Below are 27449 nucleotides of genomic sequence, written 5' to 3'. Positions count from 1 at the left end.
ACTACAGGTGTAATAAAGTTTAAGGCTAACCTTTTCAAACCAAGCTGCCTAAAGTTAAACTAAATTCATGCTTAGGCTCATAAATAAAAGTGGCCTTCTCTTCAGAGGTGCTGAACACCTGCAGCTTGTACTGACTTCCTTGAGAACTGTCAGGGCTCAGAACTTGAGCTAGTTGGGAAAATGGGCGGGGGGGGGGGTGTTTCCCCCCAGTGGAAAACTTTGTTTAAATGAGATTTGTTTTTCTTACAAATTTTCCATGGAAAAATTAATATTTCTGCTGAAAACTGAAATATTTTGATTTGGAAATACCAATGCAGTGCCTCATGCTCCCATTCTCAATAAGTCAGGCTCCCGGGTTGGACTACATCTCCCATTATACACCACATTGTTCTAAGTGAGAAGAGGCAGTGCATCGTGGCAGTTCCATGGGTGTAGAACAGCGGTTCTCAAGCTTTAGCAATCCGAGGACCCCCATTTTGATTTAAAATTTTTCAAGGACGCCTCCCACCCCCACTCAGCCCTTGCCCCGCCCCTTCTCCAAGGCCCCGCCCCCCACTCCATCCCCCTCCTCCGTTGCTCACTCTCCCCCACCCTCACTCACTCTCACCAGGCTGAGGCAGAAGGTTCGGGTGCAGGCTCTGGGAGGGAGTTTGGATGCAGGAAGGGGTGTGGATGCCGGCTAGGTGGGGCTTACCTTGGGCAGCTCTCAAAAGTGACCGGCACATCCCTCTGGCAGTGGCTCCTAGGCGGGGGGGCCAGATGGCTCCACATGCCGCCGCTGTCCACAGGCAGTCCCCACAGCTCCCATTGGCTGCAGTTCCCAGCCAATGGGAGCTGTGAAGTTGGCATTCAGGGCAGGGGCAGTGCACAAAGACCCCTGGACCCTCCACCCTAGGGGCCGCAGGGACATGCCAGCTGCTTCCCTGAGCGGCGCAGAGCCAGGGCATGAAGGAAGCCTGCCTTAGCCTTGCTGCACCGCCCCCGTCTCCTGAGCGTGCCCCATCCCTGCTCCTCCCCCTCCCTCCCAGAGCCTTCTGCACACCGGGGAACAGCCGGGGAGGAGGAGTTGATCAGCAGGGCCCACAGACACCCTAGAGTGCCCTTGGGCACCCTTAGGGGTCCGTGAAGCCCAGTTTGAGAAATGCTGGTGTAGAACGTCATGGGAGATTAAGCCTGGCTGGGGAGCTCGGTCCATAGAAGGAAATAGGAGCAGAAGGTGCTTGAACTACAACTTCCATGACGTACCACAGCAGCATTTCACATTCAAAATATTTTGGTTTTCTGCTGAAAACGTCTCACTTTTCAAACATTCAGTTTTTCAATGAAAAAAAATCAGTTTTCCTGCAGAAAGCAGATACTTTTCATGAAAATTAATTTAGTCAATAATCCAATTTGCCATCCAAAAAACAGTTTTTATGGAAAATTTGACCCTTCCTACTCAGCCTCTGAAATCACGTCACTTTATTCTCATCTTTATTGAAGTCAGTACAACAACAGTGATTTATGCTGCCTGCAGATCTGGCCCCTAGGTTTCAAAATGATGGCCTTTACCTCTAGCTGCTCAGTAATCACCCCCACTGATATAAAATATACACAGTATAATATGGATTAGGCCTTGTGTTGTCTTGAAGTAGGGATCTCAATGTACAATCCCTCTTTTGGCTTCATGCATCTTTGGTGCTGAAGTTTAGTGATCATTCCTAATTTATCAAACTAAACACTACATGAGCCGTAACCCCATCCTAGATTTGGCCGGTGTTTTGGTACGTTGTCCACCATTATTTTGCTATATACACCAACGTACTAACCCAAGATGCTTTAGTTAACATAAAAGAATGTCTAAAACTACTTGAATAGTATTACTAAATTGTTAACAGCATTCTCATAATTCTTGTGACACCATAGCGATAAGTGCTCTGTTGTAACACTGATTTTTTTAAACTGACTTTAAAATATTTGAACATGTATTGTAAGAATTGTAGGGAAAAGAGCAAAATCAGTTATTGCTAATCCTTTCTAAAATACATTTTAAATTTAAACATTTAAATTCAAAGTATCAACAAGACCAAATCCCTGGGACAACTGATAAGTTTTAAACCCTCTTAAACTCTCCAGTAGCCACATTATGATGGCTTTAGTGACACAAAGGTGTTGGGTTGTTTTTCAGGCAGGAAATGGTCTCTAAGTAAAGAGTAAAATGGGTCAGCCCACAGGACTGTTTTGTGATCTCTTATAGAAAACCACAATCTTTGAACAGGAAAATCCTAGTGAGTACTGAGGACGCTGTGGGTGAGGCTACAACTATCTTCCCACCTCAAAACAAGAAGCATTTGAGAAAAACAGATAAGAATCCCCCTACAGAATGTTTTCTTCAAAACTCTTGGAACTCATTTTTAATATAAAGCATTTTCTCAATTGCTTTTTTGTCCCCAACTGTTGTGGGCCTTGGAAATTCTCTGAATTCAATGTGATTTCTTCCATAATCAATATATAATTTTAATGTAGTAGAATTACACAACAGTTTCATTTAATGTCATATATATATATATAAAAGAGTATCCAAATGAAATTTTTGCAAAATGGGGTATTCAAACATTAAATTAATCCAATAATGCAAAAGCAAACTGATCTTGGAAACACAAGAGGGGTTCCTACACCAAAAATATTTAAACACTTCTAACAGCTCCTTTTATTCCTCCTGTTAGGTCTTGAAATATTACCAGACACCTACTAAATAGAAGCTGATATGAAAGATGGAGGCAGGGCTACCAGTAAGGGTTCAAGCATCTTGGCTGCTGATCAAAACTTTACAAATCAACAGCAGTGGGAAGCTGACATTCTTGTCAGTTTCACTCCTTTCTAGGTTCTAAATTGCAAGGGTCATATTGCTCAATGCTATGTCATTTTCACTCTGCTCCTTCTTGGGAAATCTATGAGCAGTGGAAAAGACTTAAAATGTTTGCAGACTCAGGAAGACAACTCTGTATTAGTAATAGTCTCTTCACATTTGGAAGGTTATCTTTGCTTGGAATACATATATAATAAAAGCTTGCATTCTGCATAAATTGATGGTATGTGCCCTTTCACTGACAAGGAAAGCTTCCCTCTCACTAGTGGTAATCAGATAAGTCAATTTTTCAAGCATACAATTTTCTTTGACCTAGAAGTGATTCTGATAGGTTCCATTCCCTCTCTTTGGCCATTCTTCCTCCACCCACTTCAGCAGCACTTTCACAACATCCATTCTTTGATATAATTTACACAGATCAATCAATTGTTCCACAGTCCTGTCACTGTTCCGCAACAAAAATTCCAACGTAGGGCTTTGTTGTTTCTGTTCCAGGAAACACAATTCATCATAGGTCATTCCCCATTTGCTTGCAAAATTTCTCCAGTTTTTTACTGTAGGGTGGCATGGATCCAACTTTATTCTCATTGTGTACAACAAGTCCTCATCATTGAGCAAGTCACTGATGGTTGGAGCACGGGACAAACATAAGGAGCAGGTGCCATTTTCTTTGCAGGAGCTCCTCATATCTACAATTATAAACATTACATTGAAAGGTTAGAATCTGTTCTGTCTTCCATGGCTTCTTTTTATGGCACAAACCCTCAGGCAATGCTGAAGAATATCATGTTGCTTAGAACTATTTCTGAAATAATAATGGGGATATAAAGTTTTTTTCCCTATTGAATTAAACTACTTTTAAGTTTTGTTGATGTTTTTCTTTGCTGTACACTGAAGATAAAACCAAAGAACAATAATTTTTAAAAATATACACATTCATTTATAACAAGGGTGTCAAACTGATTCCACTTTTCACTATGATGTGTGGGCTGGGCTACATGGCCTGAAGAATTTCCTTCACTTTATGGAAATTGCCATAACTTTCACTTGCACAGCCAACAGTGCTATACAGAAAGGATCTCTGTTAACATCTCATCTAGATAAATGTTACAATTATGTTGGTAGATGTCACAGCCTGGCTTAGTGCATCCAAAATGCCATCTTTAGAACAGTGCAGACTTAAGAAAATATTTGATGGTCTTCTTTCAGTAGAGATTCTCTTTGCTAATGGACACACACAAAGCAAATGCCTAATATGTCCAATGATACTAAAGTGCACCTTTCTGTTGTGTTCTGTGAAGGGAGATTATTTCAAATCTATGTAACTGAGGCAAATGCTTAGAAAAGTATTCACTTCGAATGGTATCCCTATTTTCTTCATGCAGCTAAAGAGCTGGCTGAAGCTCAATGAATTACTTTCTGGATATGAAAGTATGGTGGTGAAATATTCTTTATTGTAATGACACCAGAGATTGCCATTTAAAAGTCTTCCAGAAAGAATCAAAAGGGTCCTAGAGAGACACTAAAAATGTAACTTCTATTAGTTTGTGCAGTAACAGCCTAGAAGAAGGCAAAAGCCAGCATTAGTAATATTGACCTGCAAATACTTTTTATTAGGCCTTACTCCATCCATCAGGCCTATTGTGTGAAAGTATGCTAGGACACTTCTTCAACAGTTAGGCTTTTGGAGGGAAATGGGTAAACCTTTAACTTTGCCATGTAATGGATGAAGAAAGAGAGAAGCCCCCATGCTCAAACTGACACTACAACAGAAAGGTGGATAATGTGCACAGCTTATAACCACTTGACCTTTTAAAACTTCTGTTTACCATACAAGTTTGAAAGAGGAATATAAAACCAACCATATTCAAATTAAGTCTGGAAAAACAGATGCTGCAAGAGGAAGTATTAATCAAAAGACTGATGGAAATAATGAGTACACAATATCAAGGATTGGTTTAGGTACAATTAGAATAGGAGACGTGAATGGTTTAACTATAAAAGGGCAAATCATATATTCAAAACCACCTACTCTCATAGATAATCCCACTTGTTAATTATTTTCTATTTTTAGGGACGTCCCCAGAGCTGATCTCAGTGTCCGTTGGGTGTGGCCCTGCCTGTGTGTGTGCTGGAGAAGGCTTAATAGCCTGGCTCAGCCAGACAGGTAAAAAGGGGGCCCATGTCGGCAGAACAGGCAGGCTCAGTGGTATCTCAGCACATCAGGTGGCACCTTAGGGGGTCCAACCTGTCACAATGTGCAACAACACAGTTTTATGAGAATATATAGTCACCCATGGAGGGGACGCACAAGCTCTCATGACCTAGAATCACAGAAATGTAGGGCTGGAAGGGAGCTGGAGAGGTCATCAAGTGCAGCCCCCTGTGCTGAGGCAGGACTAAGTGAACCTAGACCATCTCTGACAGGTGTCCTTTGGTCTGGAATGGGCGACAAGGGATGACCACTTGATAATTACCTGTTCTGTTCATTCCCTCTAGGGCACCTGGCATAGACCACTGTCGGAAGACAGGATACTGGGCTAGATGGACCATTGGTCTGACCCAGTATGGCCGTTCTTATGTTCTTATGTCTGTCAGACCTTTTTTTAAGAACCTCCAATGATGGAGATGCCACAACCTTTCTTGGAAGCTTATCCCAGAACTTAACTACCCTTATAATTACAATTTTTTTCCTAATAGCTAACCTAAATCTCCCTTGCTGAAGATTAAGCCCATTACTTCTTGTCCTACCTTCAGTGGACATGGAGAACAATTGCTCACTATCCTTTTGATAACAGCCCTTACCACATTTGAAGATTGAAATCAGGCCCCCTCAGTCTTCTTTGCTCAAGACTAAACATGCCCAGGTTTTTTTTAACATTTCCTCATAGGTCAGTTTTTCTAAATCTTTTATCAATTTTGTTGCTGTCTTCTGGACTCCCTCTAATTTATTTAAATCTTTCCTAAAGTGTAGTGCTCAGAATTGGTCACAGTACTCCACCTGAGGCCTACTAGGGCTGAGTAGAGGGAGACATCTCTGCTTTCAGGCATTCCATAAGGCCTTGCAGGTTTTTTTTATAGCTAAATATAAAGGTATATAAGTAATACCGCTTTCCTTGTGATGAAGTCAATGGGCCAAATCCTGCTCACTTTACTCTGGTATGAGCAAAGCTAACTCCATTTGACCTAACTGAAGTTCTGGCTGTGCAGAGAATGCATTATTGGCCCCTATCTTAATTTCATCTCATTCTGCTGTGTGTGCTCAGTGAGGTGAATTTCATAAAAAAAAAATTGACGAGCAGTTTGTAGCTATCTATAAATCAAATAAACTTCTGGCACTATGCCCTGCACGGAATATTAAAAGCAAAAGAGAGAAGCCTCATATACTCTGGATCCCCAAGCCTTTCTACGTAATTCTAAACATCATCCTCACAAAGACTTTTCTGAAGAAAATCTATCATAAAAAATAACTACATACATATATGGTAAAGCCAATAAATTACCTGAAAGTGATTCTCCAGTATTGCTTTGACTATCACTCTCTTTTGGCTACAAACAAAAAGTAACCTTGAATTAAAATCATGTATTCAAATAACACGCAATAACTTTATTGATCTAGTTTACCAAGTGGAGAGTCAGTTTAGAAAGATACTGACTTAACTGATTAACTGAACAGAAAATACTTTTTGTGTATGTGTCTGTGTTTCCTGACAATTTGCAAACTTTTTATGCAACATATTTACATTTTGATTCATCCTATGATATAGGGTTAGAGTTTTAAACAGTTCTTGCACTGACCTATCATTTTCACTCTCAGTAGTGACAGGTTTGTATTAAAACTATTTGTGAACAGAACAGAAAAGAACAGCACCGTGTATGTAACTATAAATCTCTGCTGATCAGTCTTGGGGTTGCTCCCACAGAAATTCATGACAGCAGTGGATAACATGTTAAGTGAAGACATCTACAATCTTCAGGCTAATTTCACCTCTCAGTTACACCAGTACAAATTGGGAGTAACACCTTACTGTTACACTGGTGTAAGTAGGGTGACCAGATGTCCTGATTTTATAGGGACAATCCCGATTTTTGGGTCTTTTTCTTATATAGGCTCCTATTACCCCCCACTCCCTGTCCCGATTTTTCACATTTGCTGACTGCTCACCCGAGGTGTCAGTGACCCCAGAATTGGACCTTATGGTTATAGACATGTTGAATGTTAGAAAACTGTTGAATGACTCACTATCCTTATGATTATGCAGTACCACACTCCATCTTGTATATTTGGAATAGTTCGTGCTCTCTCTCCCATGCTATCCTGGCTTGTTTAATTTTCCTTAATGACATTTTATTGATGTTAGTTCATTAAAGTACTCAGTGTTTGAAAATGGTAGGTTGGGCAATGTACAACAGTTACAAGGTGACTTTCTGGCATATAGGCATGAAATATTATTGCAGAATTGCAATTAAGGGTCACTAACGTGCCATAATCTTGGGGGGAGTCCTTAGAATTTTTTTTATAGAGTACCTACAGCTTTTCAGTGATTCAGATTGTTTGACTTAGAAGATTTCCATGTCCCATCTTTTTTATTAGAGGGTGGGCCAGATCCTCAGCTTGGCAGAGCTTCTTTAAAGGCTTTTTATATATAGGAAATAGTTCTAGACAAGGGCTGGAATTGAATATTTCTGCTGGCTCAGTTCAAAACCTTCTTTCTTTTGAAGCTAATGTTCACTCAACTGCTTTTTGTCAGCTAATTAAATGTAGAGAAAATAATGTAATAGTTTGAGGTGACAACATGTGTCATTGCAACATCTATATTCCTTGAAAGCAACATCTAACACCCAAAGGAAGGCACTATGACCCTGTGGCTGAGGCAAACTGAAATGAGTAAGGGAGTAAGAAGACATGAGCAGCTGCCCTCACTCGTTGTGTGGGTGCAAGCCCAGATAAAATGGTTTGAAGATGAAAGCAGAAAGGGTTTCCTCTTTAGACAAGTGCAATAAAATACAGCAGACTTTTGTATAGTGTCATTGATTCAAAAGTATCATAGAGTACTTCACTGCATTTTGCAGGCTGTGCATGCAAATACAAGTAAACTGTGTAGGTTACAATACATCATAACAAGATGCCCTATTCCTACTGACACTGTATTATTAAATCCATTACAAATAGTTGTGCTTGGAAGGATTAGATTATTATTTGTAAACATCAATTTCACCATTGAGAGACAAACTGACAAAAATATATTTCCATTGATAAAAATCAAGATTTACAGATAGGCAAAGAAAAAAAAATGCTGCTTGAGAACTTATTCCAGTTTCATTTAGGGATATTTATTTTGTACATTTTCATATGTGCCAATCTGGGTTTTAACGGTTTTAAAGCGTTAATTTTTTGAATCTCATATCTATTGTCATTACATAATTATTGTTTGACCTTCCCAATTGTCTGACACACCCCATCACTTCCCACAACTGTTAAAATTTAAATGCATAAAAATTAAAAAATGCTTAAAATAATCATTGATATTGTCCATCAAAATTATAAAAAAATAAAAATTTGATTTTTGCAAACCCTATAACCAGTAGAGGTAGTTTCAGCTGATGTGGTGAACACATATACACACATGATCTCATCCAATTACGGGGAAAGTAAATTTGTACAAGATATTCTATCAAAAATTCCCCACATTTCCCCCAAAAGGGAACATTTGCATGCTATTTTCACTATCTCCCCTGCCACACCCACTACTGCAGTGGGCCGGATGGTCACAAATGCAGATGAGTTTACAGATTTCTTTCTGTTCTCTAATGCACAGTCTTCCACATCACAAAATGATCACAGTGTTTGGTACATGCTCAAGAAAGGTTCAACAATGGATGCACCCCCCATCAAAGTAAGAGGAAAGTACTTGCCATCTTCTCCAAGTACTTTCCTCCTCTTACCAGCATCATTTCAGCTGTAGCTAGATAGAATGTCAGCCCCGGGCTTTTCATTCAGCAGCTTTTAACTCAGGATCTTGAACAATGACTGTCTAAAAACGTTGGCCAGAACTGGATGTCTTGCTCTTGAATATAGAGATAATTTACGGTCATATTATGATATGAATCTGGTTGAGAAGTGTCTATGAGTAAGTCAATGGGTGTTTGATATATCGGAATTGCAGTTTTGCCAACCCAAGCATTGAAAAATTGAGTCTGGCCCAAAATCTGGAGAGTAAATTAAAAATCATGATTTTTTTTTAAAAAAATATTAAATTTGGGTTCTTTTTATTTGTCTTATGATTTCTGAGCCATTAGAGTGCACTCACGTATATTTTCATATTTTTTTTCCTGCAAACATGAGGCCTCAAATCTATTTTTTTTTTAAATGAGAGCCGAGATACTCATCTAAGTGCTTTCAGAAACTGGGGTTTTAACATCAAAAATCTCAAGACTCATGATCAAATCATGACAGTTGGCAATGGTAGGACTGCGACAGCATGGGCAAAGAAGGAGGTAAAGTTTTATTTCCCATGGACTCAGAGTCCTCATTTTTTTTTGTTTAATAAAAAAATATTTTCTTGTAAACTATAGGATTTCAAAAGGCCACTTATTTGTGACATACACATTTTTTATTTTAGCAGTTCAGCTATCTTCCACATATCAACTCTGAAGCACAGAGGCTTATCCAACATCACTTTATTGCAAAGATATGTAACTGTCCATTAAAATATTGCTATTTAACAGGACTATTTTATTGCCCACTAATTAAAAAAACAGCTTTGTTTAGATTTGCAGTTATACATTTGTCTTATGTGTTTGCAGAGGGACCAGAAGAACAAGCTACCCTCCAGGCAAGATAGGCTTTTAGAGGGCCCTACAAATCTAAAGCCAGTGAAACAGCTGTATAGTGAAGTGTTTTGTCACTATAAAAAGCCTTCATTATACCCAGTTTCAGTATAATAGAAGAGGGACTCTCAGGCAACAAATTCTCTCCACTTCATGATAAGAAATCCCTTCTCTCCATGAGATAGTGCCAATCTGTCTTCTCCTCTGCTCAACCCAAAAGAGAAAATCCCCAGGAATTCAGCCTCTAACACTATCTGGTAGGTGATAACTGTGACATGCCAATGGGATTTGCACAGTGTTGCCCATTTACAGTGGAACATTAGAGTGAAGCTTCACTGTGGGAAAAATACTATCTCAAAGTCCATGTATAAGGACTTGATGCAGGGGAGAAATAAGACAACCCCAACCCCAACTCCGAGGCTGCTCTGCAATAACCACTTCCCTGGTTGCAAACCCCTATCTAGGGGAAGTGAAGGCTGGAGGAAAAAATGATGGCTCTGTATAGCTGTGAATTCACTAGCCCTGTTTTTAATCCTATCCCCCATATCAGTGTGAAAGGAATTCTGGTAGAACTGGATTCTGCAGCATGACCCTGCCTGGGCTCCAGGCTCCCTGCCCACTCAGCACAGTGGAACTACATCTGTTCTGCCGCAGGCTGAGTGGGGATGGCGTGTGGGGGCAGGATTTGCCCTTGTCAGAAGAGTTCAAGCCTGGATGCAAATTGAAGCAATTTTGGATTTCCACTGCACTATAAGTACAGCGTCACTAGAACTAGGTTCACTGTAAACAAAACTCAATCCTAAGCAAAGGAGTCAGCACAAGACCTATTCACCACTCAAGTCCCACTTAAGCCCCTCAAATAGGGTGAAATGTACTCTATACACACAGCCTATGCACTCTGTAAGTATAGAGTACATTTCACCCAGCATTCTTAAATGCAAAAAGAAAAGGAGTACTTGTGGCACCTTAGAGACTAACCAATTTATTTGAGCATGAGCTTTCGTGAGCTACAGCTCACTTCGTCGGATGCATACTGTGGAAACTCATGCATCCGATGAAGTGAGCTGTAGCTCACGAAAGCTCATGCTCAGAAAAATTGGTTAGTTTCTAAGGTGCCACAAGTACTCCTTTTCGTTTTGCAAATACAGACTAACATGGCTGTTACTCTGAAACCATTCTTAAATGGATATTCTATTTCCAATCTCATTTTACTGAATGACTCCATGCAGTCTAGAGAAAGTTGTGATTAATATTAATAGCTTTCTTTCATCAACAAAAATAACTTTAAAAGCTTAGTTTAATATGCACTCATGGGTTTCTCAAACAGATAGTTTAAATTTGAAAAGCATTTCCCTTACCTGTTGTATTAGGTCAGAATCTGATGTAAGACTCCTGATGTTAATAGATGCTATTTCCAATGTAACTTTATCTGTTAGGTACTCCTCATCTAAGGCAAAGAGATTCTGAAATGTTGGTCTTTTACCCAAATATAAGCTTAAGTAACAAGACTCTCAAACAAAAAATATGGCAGACTTCATACAAGTCTAACACACAAGATTTAATCGCATACGATAATGGGTCATTGGGAAATGTAAAAGGGATTTAACATAATCTTAAATTGTTAATGACTGGACTGTGCAGATAGAAAGCACTATCAGAGGTCACACATCAGGGTATATGTAAAATGTTTACTCTGCATCTCCAACACTATTATGGATAGCAGGGCTACACTCTTCCTTCAGCAGATTGACCGGGAGCAGCACCAACATAGTGTTTACCCAGCCAATAAATCAAAGATAGCTGAAAAAGTGAAAGTACGTGACAATCAGCAAAACTCCTTTCTCTTTCTAAATGACTTTCTAAAAATTCTCGATATTCTGCCTTCTCCTCTCCCCAAGTTTGGATTATGCTCATCCTGCTCCGGACCCTTCCTGAAGCACACGTACCCCCCACCCCAGGTTTTACTCACTGCACCTTAAAAACTGTCTATACACCTTTGTGAGTATATAGAGGTGGGTTGAAATTCACCCTTATGCATAGGGACAGCACAAAGTCTATTTACCTTTCATCTCCAACTTAGGCTCTCAAAATAGGAATTAAGTGATACATAAGCCTTTTGCCAGTTCTGTGCATAGGGTTGAATTTCACTTTGTGATTAATAAGGCCCCAGTTCAGCAAAGCATTTCAGCATGTGTTTAACTTTAAGCAAGTGTTTAAATCCATATGTTAATTGCTCTACTGACTTGGGATGAACTGTTGACTTGTGGCTGAAAGGAGGTTATCCTAGACATGTCAGATTCCTCCAAGACTCTTATAATGTTGAATGGCTTTTTAGGGATAAAAATGCATATGAGTTTATTATTCTCTCTAGCAATAAGACTCCTATTAAGAAACAGTGGAATGCCTCAACTGTTCTTATCTTTTTGAATACTCTGGTTAGAGGAACGAGACATATATACTGGCTTCCTTACCTCCATATCCCCTTCTGGTTTAAATAAACAAACAAAAAAAGTAAGGATTTTCTTTTCTTCTTTCACTTAGAATTTGCCATTATTTATTAGACCATTGATCCCTAAAATCCAATAGCCTGCCTCTGACAGCAGCTGATATCTGACACAGACTCCTTATTGATGATCTTGAACAGGGTTCAAAAAAGAACTAGATAAGTTCATGCAGGATAGGTCCATCAGTGGGTATTAGCCAGGATGGGCAGGGATGGTGTCCCTAGCCTCTGATTGCCAGAAGCTGGGAATGGGCGACAGGGGATGGATCACTTGATGATTACCTGTTCTGTTCATTCCCTCTGGGGCACCTGACATTGGCCTCTGTCGGAAGACAGGATACTGGGCTGGATGGACCTTTGGTCTGACCCAGTATGGCCACTCTTATGTTAGGATTCAATGGCAAAGAATTCAGCTGACATTTCAAAAGACAACCTCCAAAATTTCACTTGGTCTGTTCTTTTGGCTGTTGCCTCTAATATTTGGGTGAGGCGGTAACTATGATGAAAAAGTGAACTTGGAGAAAAAAAAAATATGGGCCTAATCCTGAAAGGTGATGAGAGCCCTCAACTCCCATTAAAGTTAATTAACTTTAATTAACTTTAATGGGACTTGAGGGTGCTCAACATCTTGCTGGATAAGGCCATATAATTATTTTTAAACAAGGGGCCAGATCCCGTACTCTATTTAGATAACAATTACATTAAAACCAACTGGAATTTTCCCTAAATAACGACTAAAGAATCGGGCCCATAAACCGTATAAAGCAAACTCTTGTAACACATTTTATTCACTTATAGATTCAGCAACATTTATAAAACTATTTTTTTTTCCAAATCATGTTGAATAGTGATGAAAATTCAGGCTCTCGAGCAGATCAAGAGACCAATATCTAAGGAACAATCTAAGGTTAACGTCATACAGTTTCCAAACCCACAACAGTGCTAGACTTTTGAGAAAATTAATTATAAGGAAAATTTTAGACTGCAGAAGTTTACAGAATATTAATAGGTGCTTCACATCACTTCCCATTCTCAGACAGGAAATGTTAAGCTCCATTAATACTTTTATATCTTTACACTGATCATGATGAAACTTCCTTTCAACAGAAAATGCCACAATTTCCATTTCCCTTCAATTTTACTTTTAATTAATTGTATTAAACATGTAGATCAGATTTTAAACAGCTTTGAAACAGTTACATGTTTATTTAGAAATCTGATTTTCTTTGGAGGGGAAGATACAATGAACTAATGCCATAAGAGTAAGAAAAAATACAATTTAGATAGGAAAGCTATAGGGAAATTACCAAAATTTAAGAAATTTTAAGAAAAACCACTTTGAAGAGGTGAGCAGTCTGCCTGCAACTGAACAGGTTCAAAGTACTATACCCTTCTCCCCTCCAATCTATTCCCCTTCTCTTGGTATTCTCAATGGCACCTCATTTCTATTGCTGGCTCCTTCAAGTCTCTTAAATAATCCTCAATCCTCCCTTGGAACCCCAGTTTTAGTTTACCCAGCTCATCAGTCTTTACCCTAACTTTTTCAATGTCTCTTCCCAATTGGATCCTGGATCCGTCCTCAGGCTTTACATGCACCATAGGATTCAGAACACTATGCTTGGAGGAGTACTGAGGCTCAAGGCACTCTCAGGACATTCCTTGGAAGGAAGCCTGCAGCAGGGTCTGGGATGCAAAAATAAAGAAGAGGGAGAGGTCAAGGGAGCTAGTGTGGTAGAAGGATTAAAGGCTTAATGATGGGATTGGTTGGAGGGCTCAGGATCTGATCAGTGCAGAAGTCCACTGAATATTTCTGGGCTCCCAAATGCATTTCTGATCACCTGCAGACACACAGGTAACCCTCTCAAAGCCATTTTTCAAATATTTGTATTTCCCTCTAATCTGGGAATTGTGTGTGTGTATGTGTGTGTGGCATTGGCTTATTATAACTTCCTTCAAAATTGAGAACCAAGATCTTCTGTTGATATAATCAGCTTTTAGACCAAAGCTGAGCTCTGATGGCAAACACCAGAGGTAACATTAATAACACACATTTAAAAAAAAATCATTACACTGCATAAACTGTTACAATGTAAAAATACAGAACAAATGAATAGACTATTTCAGTGTGTTTCGTATACCTATGTACTACAATAATGTACCATATTTATAATAGCTAGAGTTTGCTGTGCTTACCTTTAGGTAGCCGTGTATCTTGGACAGGATACTTTTCTCTCTGTCCAAAAAGACCAAGACATATGTTTGTTATTTCCAGTACTTAATAAAAAGTACATTGAAAACTTTATAGTTACCACTATGCCTTTTTAAAATGGCATTTAAGTTCACATCAATATAGTAATGAATGATTAGAGATGGGCCAAACAGTTACTAACACAGGTAGTTTGGGGATTATTTACAATCCTAAATTATATAGTTTGTTTTTGCTGCAGTTTCTTGAAATGCAATGTGGTTTAGTAGACTGAGCACAGGACTGGGAGCCAAGAAATTCTGAGTTTTAATTTTAGCTCTCTGCCAGTGGCCTCAATTTCTCTGGGTCAGTTTCTCAGCTTACTGGTGTGTATCAAGAGTAGCCACAATAATAAAGATGGTCCCATTATTACAAGCATTCTTACTAAAGAACAATGAAAGGTCTCTTTGCTTGCAAATTAAAATTAAAACCTGATTAAAATGCAAAACTAAAATACAGCTACCCAGTTTATGGACATATCTGCTGATTTACAACACAAACATATTCCGACTTCTATGCTACAGTTTACTACGAGACCTAGACATCTGCTTGCTCCCACGTTACCTCTAGCAGCGTCTAAAGACAAGAAGACGCTTCCATCAGTTTTTTACAGACTCTCACACCAAACAAATTAAAATCCTCCTCATTTAGAAACAAAATAATTAAAAAAAAATAACTTGCATTTGTATCAGACAAATATAATAACTCAGTTAGAGTTAAATTATTCCTTAAAGACAGTTGAAGATCAGAGTCTTTAATTTAAGCAATCACACACCACAAAATGGCAGTAACAACCCCATTCCTACATCAAGGTCTGCTAGCATGGACCTGTGCAAAGTCCCATTTATTTCAGTGGGACTTCACACATGCTCAGAAGTTGGCACTAATGGATCACAATACAGGATCAGGACCTAAATTACCAAACTGATTTTCCCAAAAAAGCCACAGGCTAAGGTCAATATTTACACTTCTTCTCTGTTTTCTGCTGATACTTCAGTACTAGGTTTCTGAATTGGAAGAAGTCCCCCCAGGAAAATAATCGCTTTCCCTCTCATTATTCATGTTGCTGCGTGACAAATCCACAATTTACAAACAAGATAAGGTACTTTTAAAAACACCCATACTGATACATTATACACTAATCTACTCTGGGCTGCATAACATATTTATCATCAGTCTCTTTTTTTATTTACTGTTACCCAGAGTAAACAACCTAGAGCCAAATTCAAAGAGTCTTTTTAAAGATTACAGAGCATTTAAATATTCTTTTTACCCAATATACTCCATGTGCCAGCATAAGATTTGCTTCTCTGAATATCCCAGGACACACCAACAAAGAAAAGCATGCAGTGAAGGTTGTAAATCTATTAGTCAGTAAAACATCTCTTCACTCAGTTCACCCCCACATCTAGCAGAGCCTTGTTTTTTGTCACATGCATTTCTAATGCCTTATCTAGCTATCAGCCAAAACATTTAAAGGAAGTGCTTAGACTATATATAAACAATAATTAAGTTTCTGGGTGAAGATCTCATACCAATTTCTAGGGAGATGCACAGTACTATTATTACTGTTTGTACTATAGCATCACCTGGAAACTCCAACAGAGATCATGACTCCTGTATGATACATGACACTGTATAAGCACCTAGTGAGAGAAAGTCTTATCTGAAAAAGATTACAATCTAAATGTGGGTTTCACCCATGATTATTTATTGATTTATTCAAGATACATTTGATGCAATGATTCATTTTTTTAATTTACAACTGAGTTGAAGTTATCTGCATAACATTTCATTGTGTACAATGGTGTTAATTACCTAGTAGACAATCATGTGCCCGGTTTCAGCCAAGCATACTCTTGGGTTTTTGAGAGCATCCCAGAATTAAATATCTGTAAAAAGCTATAAACTAAATATTAGATAACCAAGTATTAAAGTTATATTGGAACAAAAGCAGACACACCTACCATTTCTAATGGAAAAGTGCTTGGATCTGTATCTTCCACAGGCTCTTTTGCAGCATGATCTGCCAGAAGAAATAAGTAAGCTTTTTCATGTTCCTCAAACTATGTCTGTTTGGTCACTCATGCACTTTCCCTCACCAGCTCACCAAGATGAAACTGTACATCAGTTACACAGGAGTTCATTTACGATGGGAACACGTCATAAAGTATAAAGGGTTAGTCACAGGTGCTAGCTGACAGATGAGAAATTCTTCTCAACAATACCATCAGAGGTTATATCTGATAACAGGTAGGTGCAAATAAATATTTTAAATTATTATTTTAAAAATATCATAAATAGTTCAACAATAAATAATTAAACCAGAAAACAGCTAAAATGGATAAAACATTCCTTTCTCTGAATAGCTGTACTCAGTTGTGCATTAGTGGCCTTCTCCAAACAGGGAAATACCCCATATAAGAAATTAATAATGAAGAGGACTAATATAGTATTATAACAACAGAATATAGCTCAAAACTTAATGGGAAAGTAAATTTGGACTAAAGATGAACTATATTTAGTGCTTCTGTTTTTCGGAATTTATTAATTTCATTGGGGGAGTATTTTTAGCAATTTTTGAATTTTATGTGGATGGTTCAAAAATTGAGATTTTGGTGGCTTTCCCTTTCAATATACTATAATGAGTAATGTATACTGTAGTATATACTCCAGTGAGTAATCTCTCTATAATGTTCCCTCGAGCACTTTAATGTAATATTGCTTCAATCAGTACTATGTTAAATTACACTAAGGAACCATTAGTGTACACCAGCAGAATCTATTCTATGCAGACCCACTGCGGTTCCTGGCCAATTGGAGCTGTGGGGGCAGCACTGGGGAGGGCGGGACGCAGTGGATTTGCATGAAGCTTCCCTGATTGCCCTGGATGCCTGGCAGCCCTATTTATACGGCATTTGGGAGCAAGCCTTCCAGCCCTAGTTTCCAGACTTGTGCTGGTGGGGCTTGTGCAAGCATGCTAAAAATAGCTGTGTAGATATTGCTTTGATGTTGCAGCTTGGGCTGGAGTTTGGGCTCTCAGGCCCCTGCAAGCCTGAGAGCCTGAGCTCCATCCCAAGCTGCAGTGTCTACACAACTATTTTTAGCACGCTAGCACAGGCTCCACCAACACAATACTTTGAACCCTAGTTGGGAGGCTCCCAGATGCAGTGTAGACATACCCTTCAAGGCCCAGTTAGCCTGGGAAGTGAATGACAAAGGTCATAATGTAAACTCCGAGTTCTGTAGTGGCAATGAGTTGGATGGCCCCTGACACGTCCCCAGAATACTGGACATTCTGGTACTTCCAGGAATGGTGTTGGTAGCCCCCACCTACATGATCCTGCCCCCACCAGTATGACTTCCCACATATCCTGTCATGTGGGGGCAGAGCGGCATGCTCTTCAAAATGGCTTTCTCCATTCAGTTTTGTCTCAGTACCAGACAGGGGACAAACCACAGAAAAACAGGACTGTCCGGCTTAAAACTGAAGAAATGGCTAGTCTAGCAACGGGCTGCATGGCTACTAGTCTGTCAGCTCAATCTAAACATGTTTTTAATAGGGCTGTCAATTATTCACGGTTAACTTACGTGATTAACTAAAAAAAATTAATCGTGATTAAAAAATTGCAATTAATTGCACTTATAACAATAGAATACAAATTGAAATTTATTAAATATTTTTGGATGTTTTTCTACATTTTCAATATTGATTTCAGTTACAACACAGAATACAAAGTGCACAGTGTACACTTTGCGTTATTATTTTTCATTACAAATATACGCACTGTAAAAATGATAAACAAAAGAAATAGTATTTTTCAGTTCACCTCATACAAGTACTGAAGTGCAATCTCTTTATCATGAAAGTGTAACTTACAAATGCAGATTTTTTTGGTTATATAACTGCACTCAAAAACAAAACAGAGTAAAACATTAGAGCCTACAAGTCCACTCAGTCCTATTTCTTGTTCAGCCAACTGCTAAGACAAAGAAGTTTGTTTACATTGACAGGAGATACTGCTGCCTGCTTCTTATTTACAATGTCACCTGAAAGTGAAAACAGGCATTCGCCTGGCACTTCTGTAGCTGGCGTTGCAAGGTATTTACATGCCAGATATGCTAAACATTCGTATGCACCTTCATGCTGCGGGCACCATTCCAGAGGACATGCTTCCATGCTGATGATGCTCTTTAAAAAAATAATAGGTTTCAGAGTAGCAGCCGTGTTAGTCTGTATCCCTAAAAAGAAAAGGAGTACTTGTGGCACCTTAAAAACTAACACATTTATTTGAGCATAAGCTTTCGTGGGCTACAGCCCACTTCATCGGATGCATGATGCTGATATAAATTTGTTAGTCTCTAAAGTGCCACAAGTACTCCTTTTAAAAAAAAAATGCGTCAATTAAATTTGTGACTGTACTCCTGGGAGGGAGAACTGTATGTCTCCTGCTCTGTTTTACCTGCATTCTGCCATATATTTCATGTTATGGCAGTCTTGGATGATGACCCAGCACATGTTCATTTTAAGAACACTTTCACAGCAGATTTGACAAAACGCAAAGAAGGTACGGATGTGAGATTTCTAAAGATAGCTATAGTACTTGACCCAAAGTTTAAGAATCTGAATTGCTGTCCAAAATCTGAGAGGGACAAGGTGTGGAACATGCTTTTAAAAGTCTTAAAAGAGCAACACTCTGCTGCGGAAACTACAGAACCCAAACAACCAAAAAAGAAAATCAACCTTCTGCTGGTGGCATCTGACTCTGATGATGAAAATGAACATGCAGCAGTCCACACTGCTTTGGATTGTTATCAAGCAGAACCCATCATCAGCATGGACGCTTGTCCTCTGGAATGGTGGTTGAAGCATGAAGGGACTTATTAATCTTTAGCGCATCTGACACATAAATATCTTGCAACACCAGCTACAACAGTGTCATGCGAATGCCTATTCTCACTTTCAGGTGACATTGTAAACAAGAAGCAGGCAGCATTATCTCCTGCAAATTGTAACCAACCTTGTTTGTCTGAGTGATTGGCTGAACAAGCAGTAAGAATGAGTGGACTTGTAGGTTCTAAAGTTTTACATTGTTTTATTTTTGAATGCAGTTTTTCTTTTACATAATTCTACATTTGTAAGTTCAACTTTCATGATAAAGAGATTGCACTACAGTACTTGTATGAGGTGAATTGAAAAATAAAATTTTTGTTTTTTACAGTGCAAATATTCATAATAAAAAATAAAGTGAGCACTGTACACTTTGTGTTCTGTGTTGTATTTGAAATTAATATATTTGAAAATGTAGTAAACATGCAAAAATATTTAAAATAAATGGTATTCTATTGTGGTTTAACAGCATGATTAATTGCACGATTAATTTTTTTAATCACTTGATAGCCCTAGTTTTTAATTAAAAGTGACATTTCTGGGCCTACTTTTGGTGACATAAGCTTTAATAACGACTGCATTTGTGACACTGGCAATAAGGAATCCAAATCAATTCAATGTGCCTTTACTGGCATGACAAGGTGTGCAAGTGTTGCCAAAGTGCAAGAAAATATCAGAGAAGAAGTCGGCCTAAAAAAATAGGGGCCATGGAAAAGGGCCCCTGGATATTCCCAATCCATAGTTTGTTAAAAAATCAGACCCTCCAAAAAACTATGTGCACTTGGAAAAGTAAGTGCACTTCTAAGTACCATGCAGAGTTGTAAAGTAGATGCTACCATAACTGGCCTAACCAAGAAGGTGACAGGATGCCCTGCATCTTTAAGAGCAGTTGAGGGCCAGGTCCAGGGCCAGCCAATCCTGTTCCAAGGTATGGCCCCTTGAAGTTAATTATGCATCAGAGGGCTCATACTGGCCTTAAGAGAGACTTTTTTTAAAATTCTTAATGAAGTCCTTCTTGGTTTACAAATCCTCTCCTTTATCCATATTCTTCCTCCTCCTATGTAAAAGCATTATATACTTGCAATGCTGCCAGACCTGCCACTTGAAGAAATATCACTGCCTGCACTTCAGAAGACAGATTCTCCACCGGTGTAAATCAATATAGCTCCCTGTCCCTAAGTTAAGTGTACTCTCCTTGCCAATGAGAGAAACAACAAACTTTTGCTTAAACAGCGAATTCAATGGACTTGAAGGAAGTAATGTTTCTGGCTTGATGTAATTTCTAATAACATGGAAGATTTAGCAAGCATTCAGGAGTCGGGTTCGTTAAGCAAGAAGGCTTAACTCTTCTGTTAACTGCACAAGCACTCATTTCGCATTGAGCCTGCTCAGGCTTCTGCAACTAGCTGGGCAAGGTCAGAGTCATAGCTCAGATATTAGCATAGTCACCGCCATTATTATTAATTATTTACAATACAATAACACCTAAAGACCCCAACGGAGATGGAGATCTCATTGCGTTAAATGCTGCACATACATAGTAAGAAGCAGTCCCTGTCCGGAACAGTTTACAACCTACACAGACACTACTATCCGTTATTTCCACAGCCAGACGTAAACTAATAATACGATGCATTATGACATAAGAACTTGCAAATGATGTAAGAAGTTTATTTATTTAGAATTAGATTTATTTAGATTTTTCTTCTGATTAGCTCTTTCCAGGGAGTTGTAAGGCACCTCAGCATTCTGAAGTGTGTTTACAGCCGCAAAGGATAATTGGTTATGCTGACTTATTTTTGACACATTTTTATCACAGTTTAGAGTGGTCATTTTATTCAAGTACCTTTTGCTGCCTTTAACATTATTTAGGTTTTAAAAAAACTCCTGTGTTAGCTATTTGGATATCCAGAGTGCCAATTTTGTTTCAGATGTGTGGAATCCCATCCGATGATCCCTCTCCCCAGATCTGCTTTTGGCACTGGCAAGAAAAGCCTGGGATGAGATGACAAGAGCTATGTGATAGTATCATTTTTCACCATTTTTTAGAAGAATTTCCAAACGTAGAAAAGAGTGATATTTCTCTACATCCAGCAACGAACAAGCATTTTTGGTGAAAAGTGGCAGAATTCTATAATGGAAATAACTTTTTTCCACTTGCAAAAATTCTTTGTTGTGGAAAACACCAAATTATTTAAGAAACCCCAGAATGTATTACTTGTTGCAGGAAAGAGTTTAATGCTTTCTCCCATTGTTTAGGGATAACTTGTTTGTATGACAAGTTTTAGTTTTAGGCCCTTTTAAAATATGTATATCTTAGACACTGAAAAGGGCCACTCCTGTTGATTCTCCTAGGTCATTTCTCTTCAGGGCTATCAGCAAACAAAGATCAATATGAAAACTTAATATAAATTTTTCTCTGACTCAAATAAATATGATCATACAAGAAAGAAAACAAATGGATTTTTATTATTCTTAGTCCCTGTACTTTCTTGAACCACTATCGGCCAGAGGAAGATAGGTAGCTTCAAGGCTGAGGGCTTGTCTAATTTAAGAAAACTTGCACCACTGTAATCACATATATGTAGCTCCCTCCTTGTAATATACCTCAGGTGTAGACACTCTACACCAGCAGGTACTGAAGCTTAAACTATTTTAGCATAATTACCAAATTAAACTACACTGGTGTAAACCCCCCTTTGTTGCAGTATAACTACATCAATGTAATTACACTAGTACAAATATTCTTAATGTAGACAAGCCCAGAGACATATTGCCCTAATAAACAAGGAGGCACTGATTAGGCAAATGGGGTCCAGAAATACCATTATAAACATGATGGTGCATTACATACAATTATACTGCAGTGCATTACATTCTGCCTTTTGGGTGAATCTGTATTTGAATCTGTTTACTTTTGGTACTACATCTCTCAGTTTGTTATAAAGGGTGTAAACTCTGCCACTGACTGGACAGAAGTTATTTAAGTGGAAATATTCAAACTCGGGTTTCTAATGGTATGCACTCATATTCATATTTAAGTGCCAGTGGTCATCAAGTTTGAAAATGTTGGTCTTAATCACTTCCTCAAGCCTTGGTTTTAAAGGATAAAAAAGGGGGGGGGGTGTTTGTGTGGCGGGGGGGGGGGTGTTGATCGTATTAGCTAGCAAAAAACTAATATGTGTTCTAAACTCTAGTGTAGAAAGGGCATGTGCTAAATTCCACCAGCACAGAACATGCTAAACTGTTAGCTAACACGATTGGGTGTGCGGGGGACTCAGAGCCCTGCTTGTCTAGACAAGGCCAGAAGCCCTGAGTTAACTCCTATAAAATGGGTACAGTGAGTTAAAAAAAGGTAATGCCGCGAGATCCAGAATCCGCAAAACCTCCCTGGCGCAGGCAACTTTTTGGACCTCTTTGTAATAGCTTGTGTTGCACCTTTCCGGGTGCTGCCAGGTTTAATTTATTCATGCCTGAGCTAGTGAATCGTAAAACACTGTGAGATCCTCAGAGGTGAGGGGCTATGCACATGCAAAGAATCACTTTTAATATTCGTCCAAAACTCTCCTTCACACACAATGTGGGGAGAGGAGGGGGGGGCTTGGCGGCCTCAGTCAAAAGCAGAGCGGCTTGCTGGGCTTACTTGTGCTAGCTTGAAAGTTTTCATAGGCAAAGTTTCCTTCGGGAGAAAACCTGGCAGCTCTGATCCCATCCCCAGCGTGGCCGGACTAAGAGGGGAGGGGAAAGCCCCTTGTACTGATCAGCTGTGCGCAGAGAACACAGCCCCGCAGCACACGAAGCAAACACACGCGGGGCTAGGCGCAGCGGAAGCGGCTGCGGGCTCTCTCCACCACAGCCCGCGCACAGCAGGGAAGAAAAAGCCGCCCCGGCCCTGAGCAGAGTCAGGCAGGGTCAGTGTCCAGCCCGGGCGCCCGCTCGCGCCGCAGCTCCCAAGCGACGCTCCCGACGCCCTCCTCCAGCCCTGCCCCAGCCGCGCAGACCGGCCGCCCTGCCCTGGCCGCGCGCCGCTCGCGCGCGCGCTCCCGCCCTGTCCCCCGGCCAGACTCCAGCGGGGCGCGCGCACCCTCCGTCCCCGCGGGGCGTGGAGACTTTACCTTCAGGCAGAGGGTCCTGCAGAGAAGCCATCGGGTGGGTGCGTGGGGAGACTGGCAGCCGTGCTAAGCGGAGGCTGCGGATTAGTGTGCGCGCGTAACTGGAAAATCCTCTCCAGCGCGGCCGGGTAACCCCCCACCCTAATGCGAGCGGGCGCTACTGCCTCCCTCTCTGCTTTGCTTTCTTCTCCACTTCCTGGTTGGGTATTGAACGCAGGAGGCGAAGATTCTCTCCCGGGAGCGGAAGCTGCAGGTAGAAGCTGAGGCTGAAAGTGGGCAGAGGTGTGTACGTGCCTGTCACCTCTAGGGGCTCGTCCCCTACCATCAACTCTCATTCAGCGTTCCTTAAAGCCAGGTGTTTTTCTTTGCTCTTCCTCTGTAGTAGTCGTTCTCCCCTGTATAGAGTTGGTTTTTATTTAGATATATACATATGCAAACTATATTCAGGAAAAGAGTTATAGAGTGTGTGTGTGTGTATATACAGACACACACACACACTCTTTTACTCTTTTCCTGAATATAATTTTCATATATATATATATATATAATTATTCATTATAAAATGGATTCTCTTGTGTAGGAGAGTATATTTATAGAAATGTGTGTATATAAAATACATGAATGTATTTAATATTCCCAGAAATAAATTCTTCTCAATTATGCTAAGATAATGAATTATATATATATATATATATGAAAATTATATTCAGGAAAAAAGTAAAAGAGTGTGTGTGTGTGTATATATATATATACATTATTACTCTTTTCCTGAATATAATTATGCTAAGATAATGAATAAAATCAATACATTTTATTTTAAAAAATACATAATGTATATTAATTAAAATTAAATATATATTCCAGCACACAAAGCAATATAATATTGCAGTTAGGAACTGTAATAAATTTATTACATCACACTGTACAATCCAAGCATATTCCCTGATCCTGCAAATACTTACGGATGTAAATAACGGGGTACCTATATGCCTAAAGTTAAGGCTCTGATCATGCCTTGTGATCCCCGAGGATTGACTGCGATGCCTATGTGGATCACAAGGCAGGTTCAGGCTTTCAAATGTGTTTTCAGGATCTGGGCCATCAGACTAATTTTTAAGCAATTTTTTTTAAAGGCTCTCTTCTTATTTTTGAGGATTTTACTGTAATGTGTGTTCATATAATATCTTTTTTTATTTTTGTTTTAGAAATCTCTGTCATTTACACTCACACAGCCTGTGCTAAACTCTCTCGTTTGGTAGAGATTTTTTAAAGAAACTCATGTATGGGTTTAATATATTTAAAGATAATATAGATTTCTTCAAATAGGTCAATAAATGGGATAATGTTCTTAATAAAGAATCTCATATGTTGTTATATTATATGTACATAAGTAGCTAAGATATTTCAGTTATATGTTAACATAGCCTTACATCAGTTGCTTTTGTACAATCAACATTTGTATTATTAATTAATCTATTTTAGGGCCAAATTCTACTCTGTTACACCAAAATAAATCTACTAATCAATGGATTTTCACAGGTCTAACTAAAAGTAGAATTTGGCTGTTAATATATAGCAATACAAGAAATTGCGTAGTTTTGTTTAATTGATTTTTCCATATTCCGTGCATGGTAAAAATCTAAAGAAAACAGTAAATACTCAATTGTCCGAATTTTCATGTTAATTTAAAATACAACACTTGAACCTATTTTTCATATTTTCAATAACACTTAAAATTTCTTAGCAATTTTTCAATGTCTCAGTTTTATGGATCCTTGAATTCTAATAAAAGAAACAGTTGTAGAGAAATTTGCTTCTGTGTTGTAATTCCAATCCATCCTCCCAGGTCCTTTATTTGATCCCAACCCTGCTTCTACTGAAATAAACAAAAGTTATGCCATTGAGTTAAATGGATACAGCTTTGGCTGCAAGAGTGTTCAAAAACCCCGTCATTGGTGTCACTTGTGTATTTCTTGGTGATTAACAAGCAAAGGAAAAGTGTTTGCTTGAGTCATATAATTTGAGTCTCTTCATCAGATTTCTCATGCTACTGGTTGGTTTGATGATTCCCATGTAATTTAACTATTGAAAAATACTCCCAGAAAATGGTGGATTTCCCTTATTTAATAACCAGATCTTAGTCAGCAATAAAATTGCTGACTCTGCATCCTCAGCCGGGAAGATTTCTTTTGAAGTACAAACTTTTTTCTGACCTAGTAATCAAGCTAAGATCTGGAAAGAAAATAAAACTTGTTTCTTCAACACAGATCTGCACCAGTGCTAGATCAACGGTGGGAATCTCCCCTACAATTTTCAGTGGTAGACAAGGATATACTGTAGCTAAGAATTTTCTGGATTCCAGGCTTGCTAAGTTTATGCCTGAGCAACAGGAATGCCATGTCATGGCTGAAGACATGGTTGCGTAGTGTTGTTGTGCACTGTTCAAAGGCTGCCAGTTCCACCCCAGAGGTGGTTTCAGTTAAAAAAACAAATATGCCTACACTGAATATATATATATATATATAGATATAGATATAGATATATAAAATGTGTACCTTGGTTCCTTCAATATGTAAAAGATGACATACTAAGTTTAATATACCATTGTAATGATTGTATTTTTTAAATGGACAACCAACCTAATTCTCAATTACTGAGGGACAATCTCCACTCATTGATATACTAAAGATCTAGCTCTGTGATTTTTCTATACGTGTTGGTTTGTCCTTGTTGTACTGACTCTAACCCCTTGTCTTTAACCTGTCTAACCCTTTGTCTTGTATGTAGCTCAAGGCCTGCCTGGTCCAGACCTTAATGACACCAGATTGAGCTACATGCTTAATAAGGGGGAAAAGAAATAGAAAATTTAAGCAAATTAAGCTGTCATGGGGTAAGAGAGAAGGTCCTCTCATGGATTAGTAACTGGTTGAAAGATAGGAAACAAAGGGGAGGAATAAATAGTCAGTTTTCAGAATGGAGAAAGATAAATATTGGTGTCCTTGTCCCTAATACTAGAGAGTACAGAGACAGAACAATGACCAGTCCTATTCAATATATTCATAAATAATCTGGAAAAAGGGGTAAACAGTGAGGTGACAAAATTTGCAGATGATACATAATTGCTCAAGATAGTTAAGTCCCAGGCAGACTGCGAAGAGCTACAAAAGGATCTCTCAAAACTGGATGACTGGGCAACAAAATGGCAGATGAAATTCAGTGTTGATAAATGCAAAGTCATGCACCCTGGAAAAGATAATCCCAACTATACATTGTAAAATCATGGGGTCTAAATTGGCTGTTACTACTCCAGAAAGAGATCTTGGAGTCATTGTGGATTGTTCTCTGAAAACATCCACTCAATGTGCAGCAGCAGTCAAAAAAAGCGAACAGAATGTTGGGAATCATTAAGAAAGGGATCATATTGCCTCTGTATAAATCCATGGTACGCCCACAGCTTGAATACTGCGTGCAGATGTGGTTGCCCCAACTCAAAAAAGGTATACTGGAATTGGAAAACGTTCAGAAAAGGGCAACAAAAATGATTAGGGGTATGGAATGGCTGCCATATGAGGAGAGATTAATAAGACTGGGACTTTTCAGCCTGGAAAAGAGATGACTAAGGGGGGATATGATAGAAGTCTATAAAATCATGACCGATGTGGAGAAAGTAAATAAGGAACAATTTACTCCTTCCATAACACAAGAACTAGGGTTCACCAAATGAAATTAATAGGCAGCAGATTTAACACAAATAAAAGGAAGTATTTTTTCACACAGCACACAGTCAACCTGTGGAATTCCTTGCCAGAGGATGTTGTGAAGGCCAAGACTATAACCGGGTTCAAAGAAGAACTAGGTAAGTTTATGGAGGATAAGTCCATCAATGGCTATTAGCCAGGATGCACAGGGATGGTATTCCTAGCCTCTGTTTCCCAGAAGCTGGGAATGGGTGACAGGGGATGGATGGATCATTTGATGATTACCTGTTCTGTTCATTCCCTCTGGGGCACCTGCCACTG

General features: G+C 39.1%; 1 protein-coding gene across 2 annotated transcripts; it reads right to left on the bottom strand.

Moving 5' to 3' along the window:
• Positions 1–568: 568 nt before the first annotated feature.
• EDARADD (EDAR associated via death domain) lies at positions 569–23677 on the bottom strand. 2 transcript variants are annotated; one of them, XM_073338173.1, is made up of 6 exons: positions 23434–23677; positions 16395–16453; positions 14376–14415; positions 11038–11126; positions 6352–6397; positions 569–3537 (listed from the first exon to the last, which is right to left on the bottom strand). In XM_073338173.1, exons 1-6 carry the CDS (start codon positions 23462–23464, stop codon positions 3161–3163), a joined length of 642 nt encoding a protein of 213 aa, XP_073194274.1. In that variant the 5' UTR covers positions 23465–23677; the 3' UTR covers positions 569–3160. The 2 variants fall into 2 exon arrangements, with proteins under 2 accessions (XP_073194274.1, XP_073194275.1); XM_073338174.1 differs by lacking the exon at positions 23434–23677 and adding an exon at positions 21165–21243.
• Between the last annotated feature and the right edge of the window lie 3772 nt (positions 23678–27449).

Source organism: Lepidochelys kempii, chromosome 3 (assembly GCF_965140265.1).
Source record: "Lepidochelys kempii isolate rLepKem1 chromosome 3, rLepKem1.hap2, whole genome shotgun sequence".
Classification (NCBI taxonomy): domain Eukaryota; kingdom Metazoa; phylum Chordata; order Testudines; family Cheloniidae; genus Lepidochelys; species Lepidochelys kempii.
The sequence above is the reverse complement of the archived record's forward strand: the minus strand, read 5'-3'. Positions and strand labels throughout refer to the sequence as shown.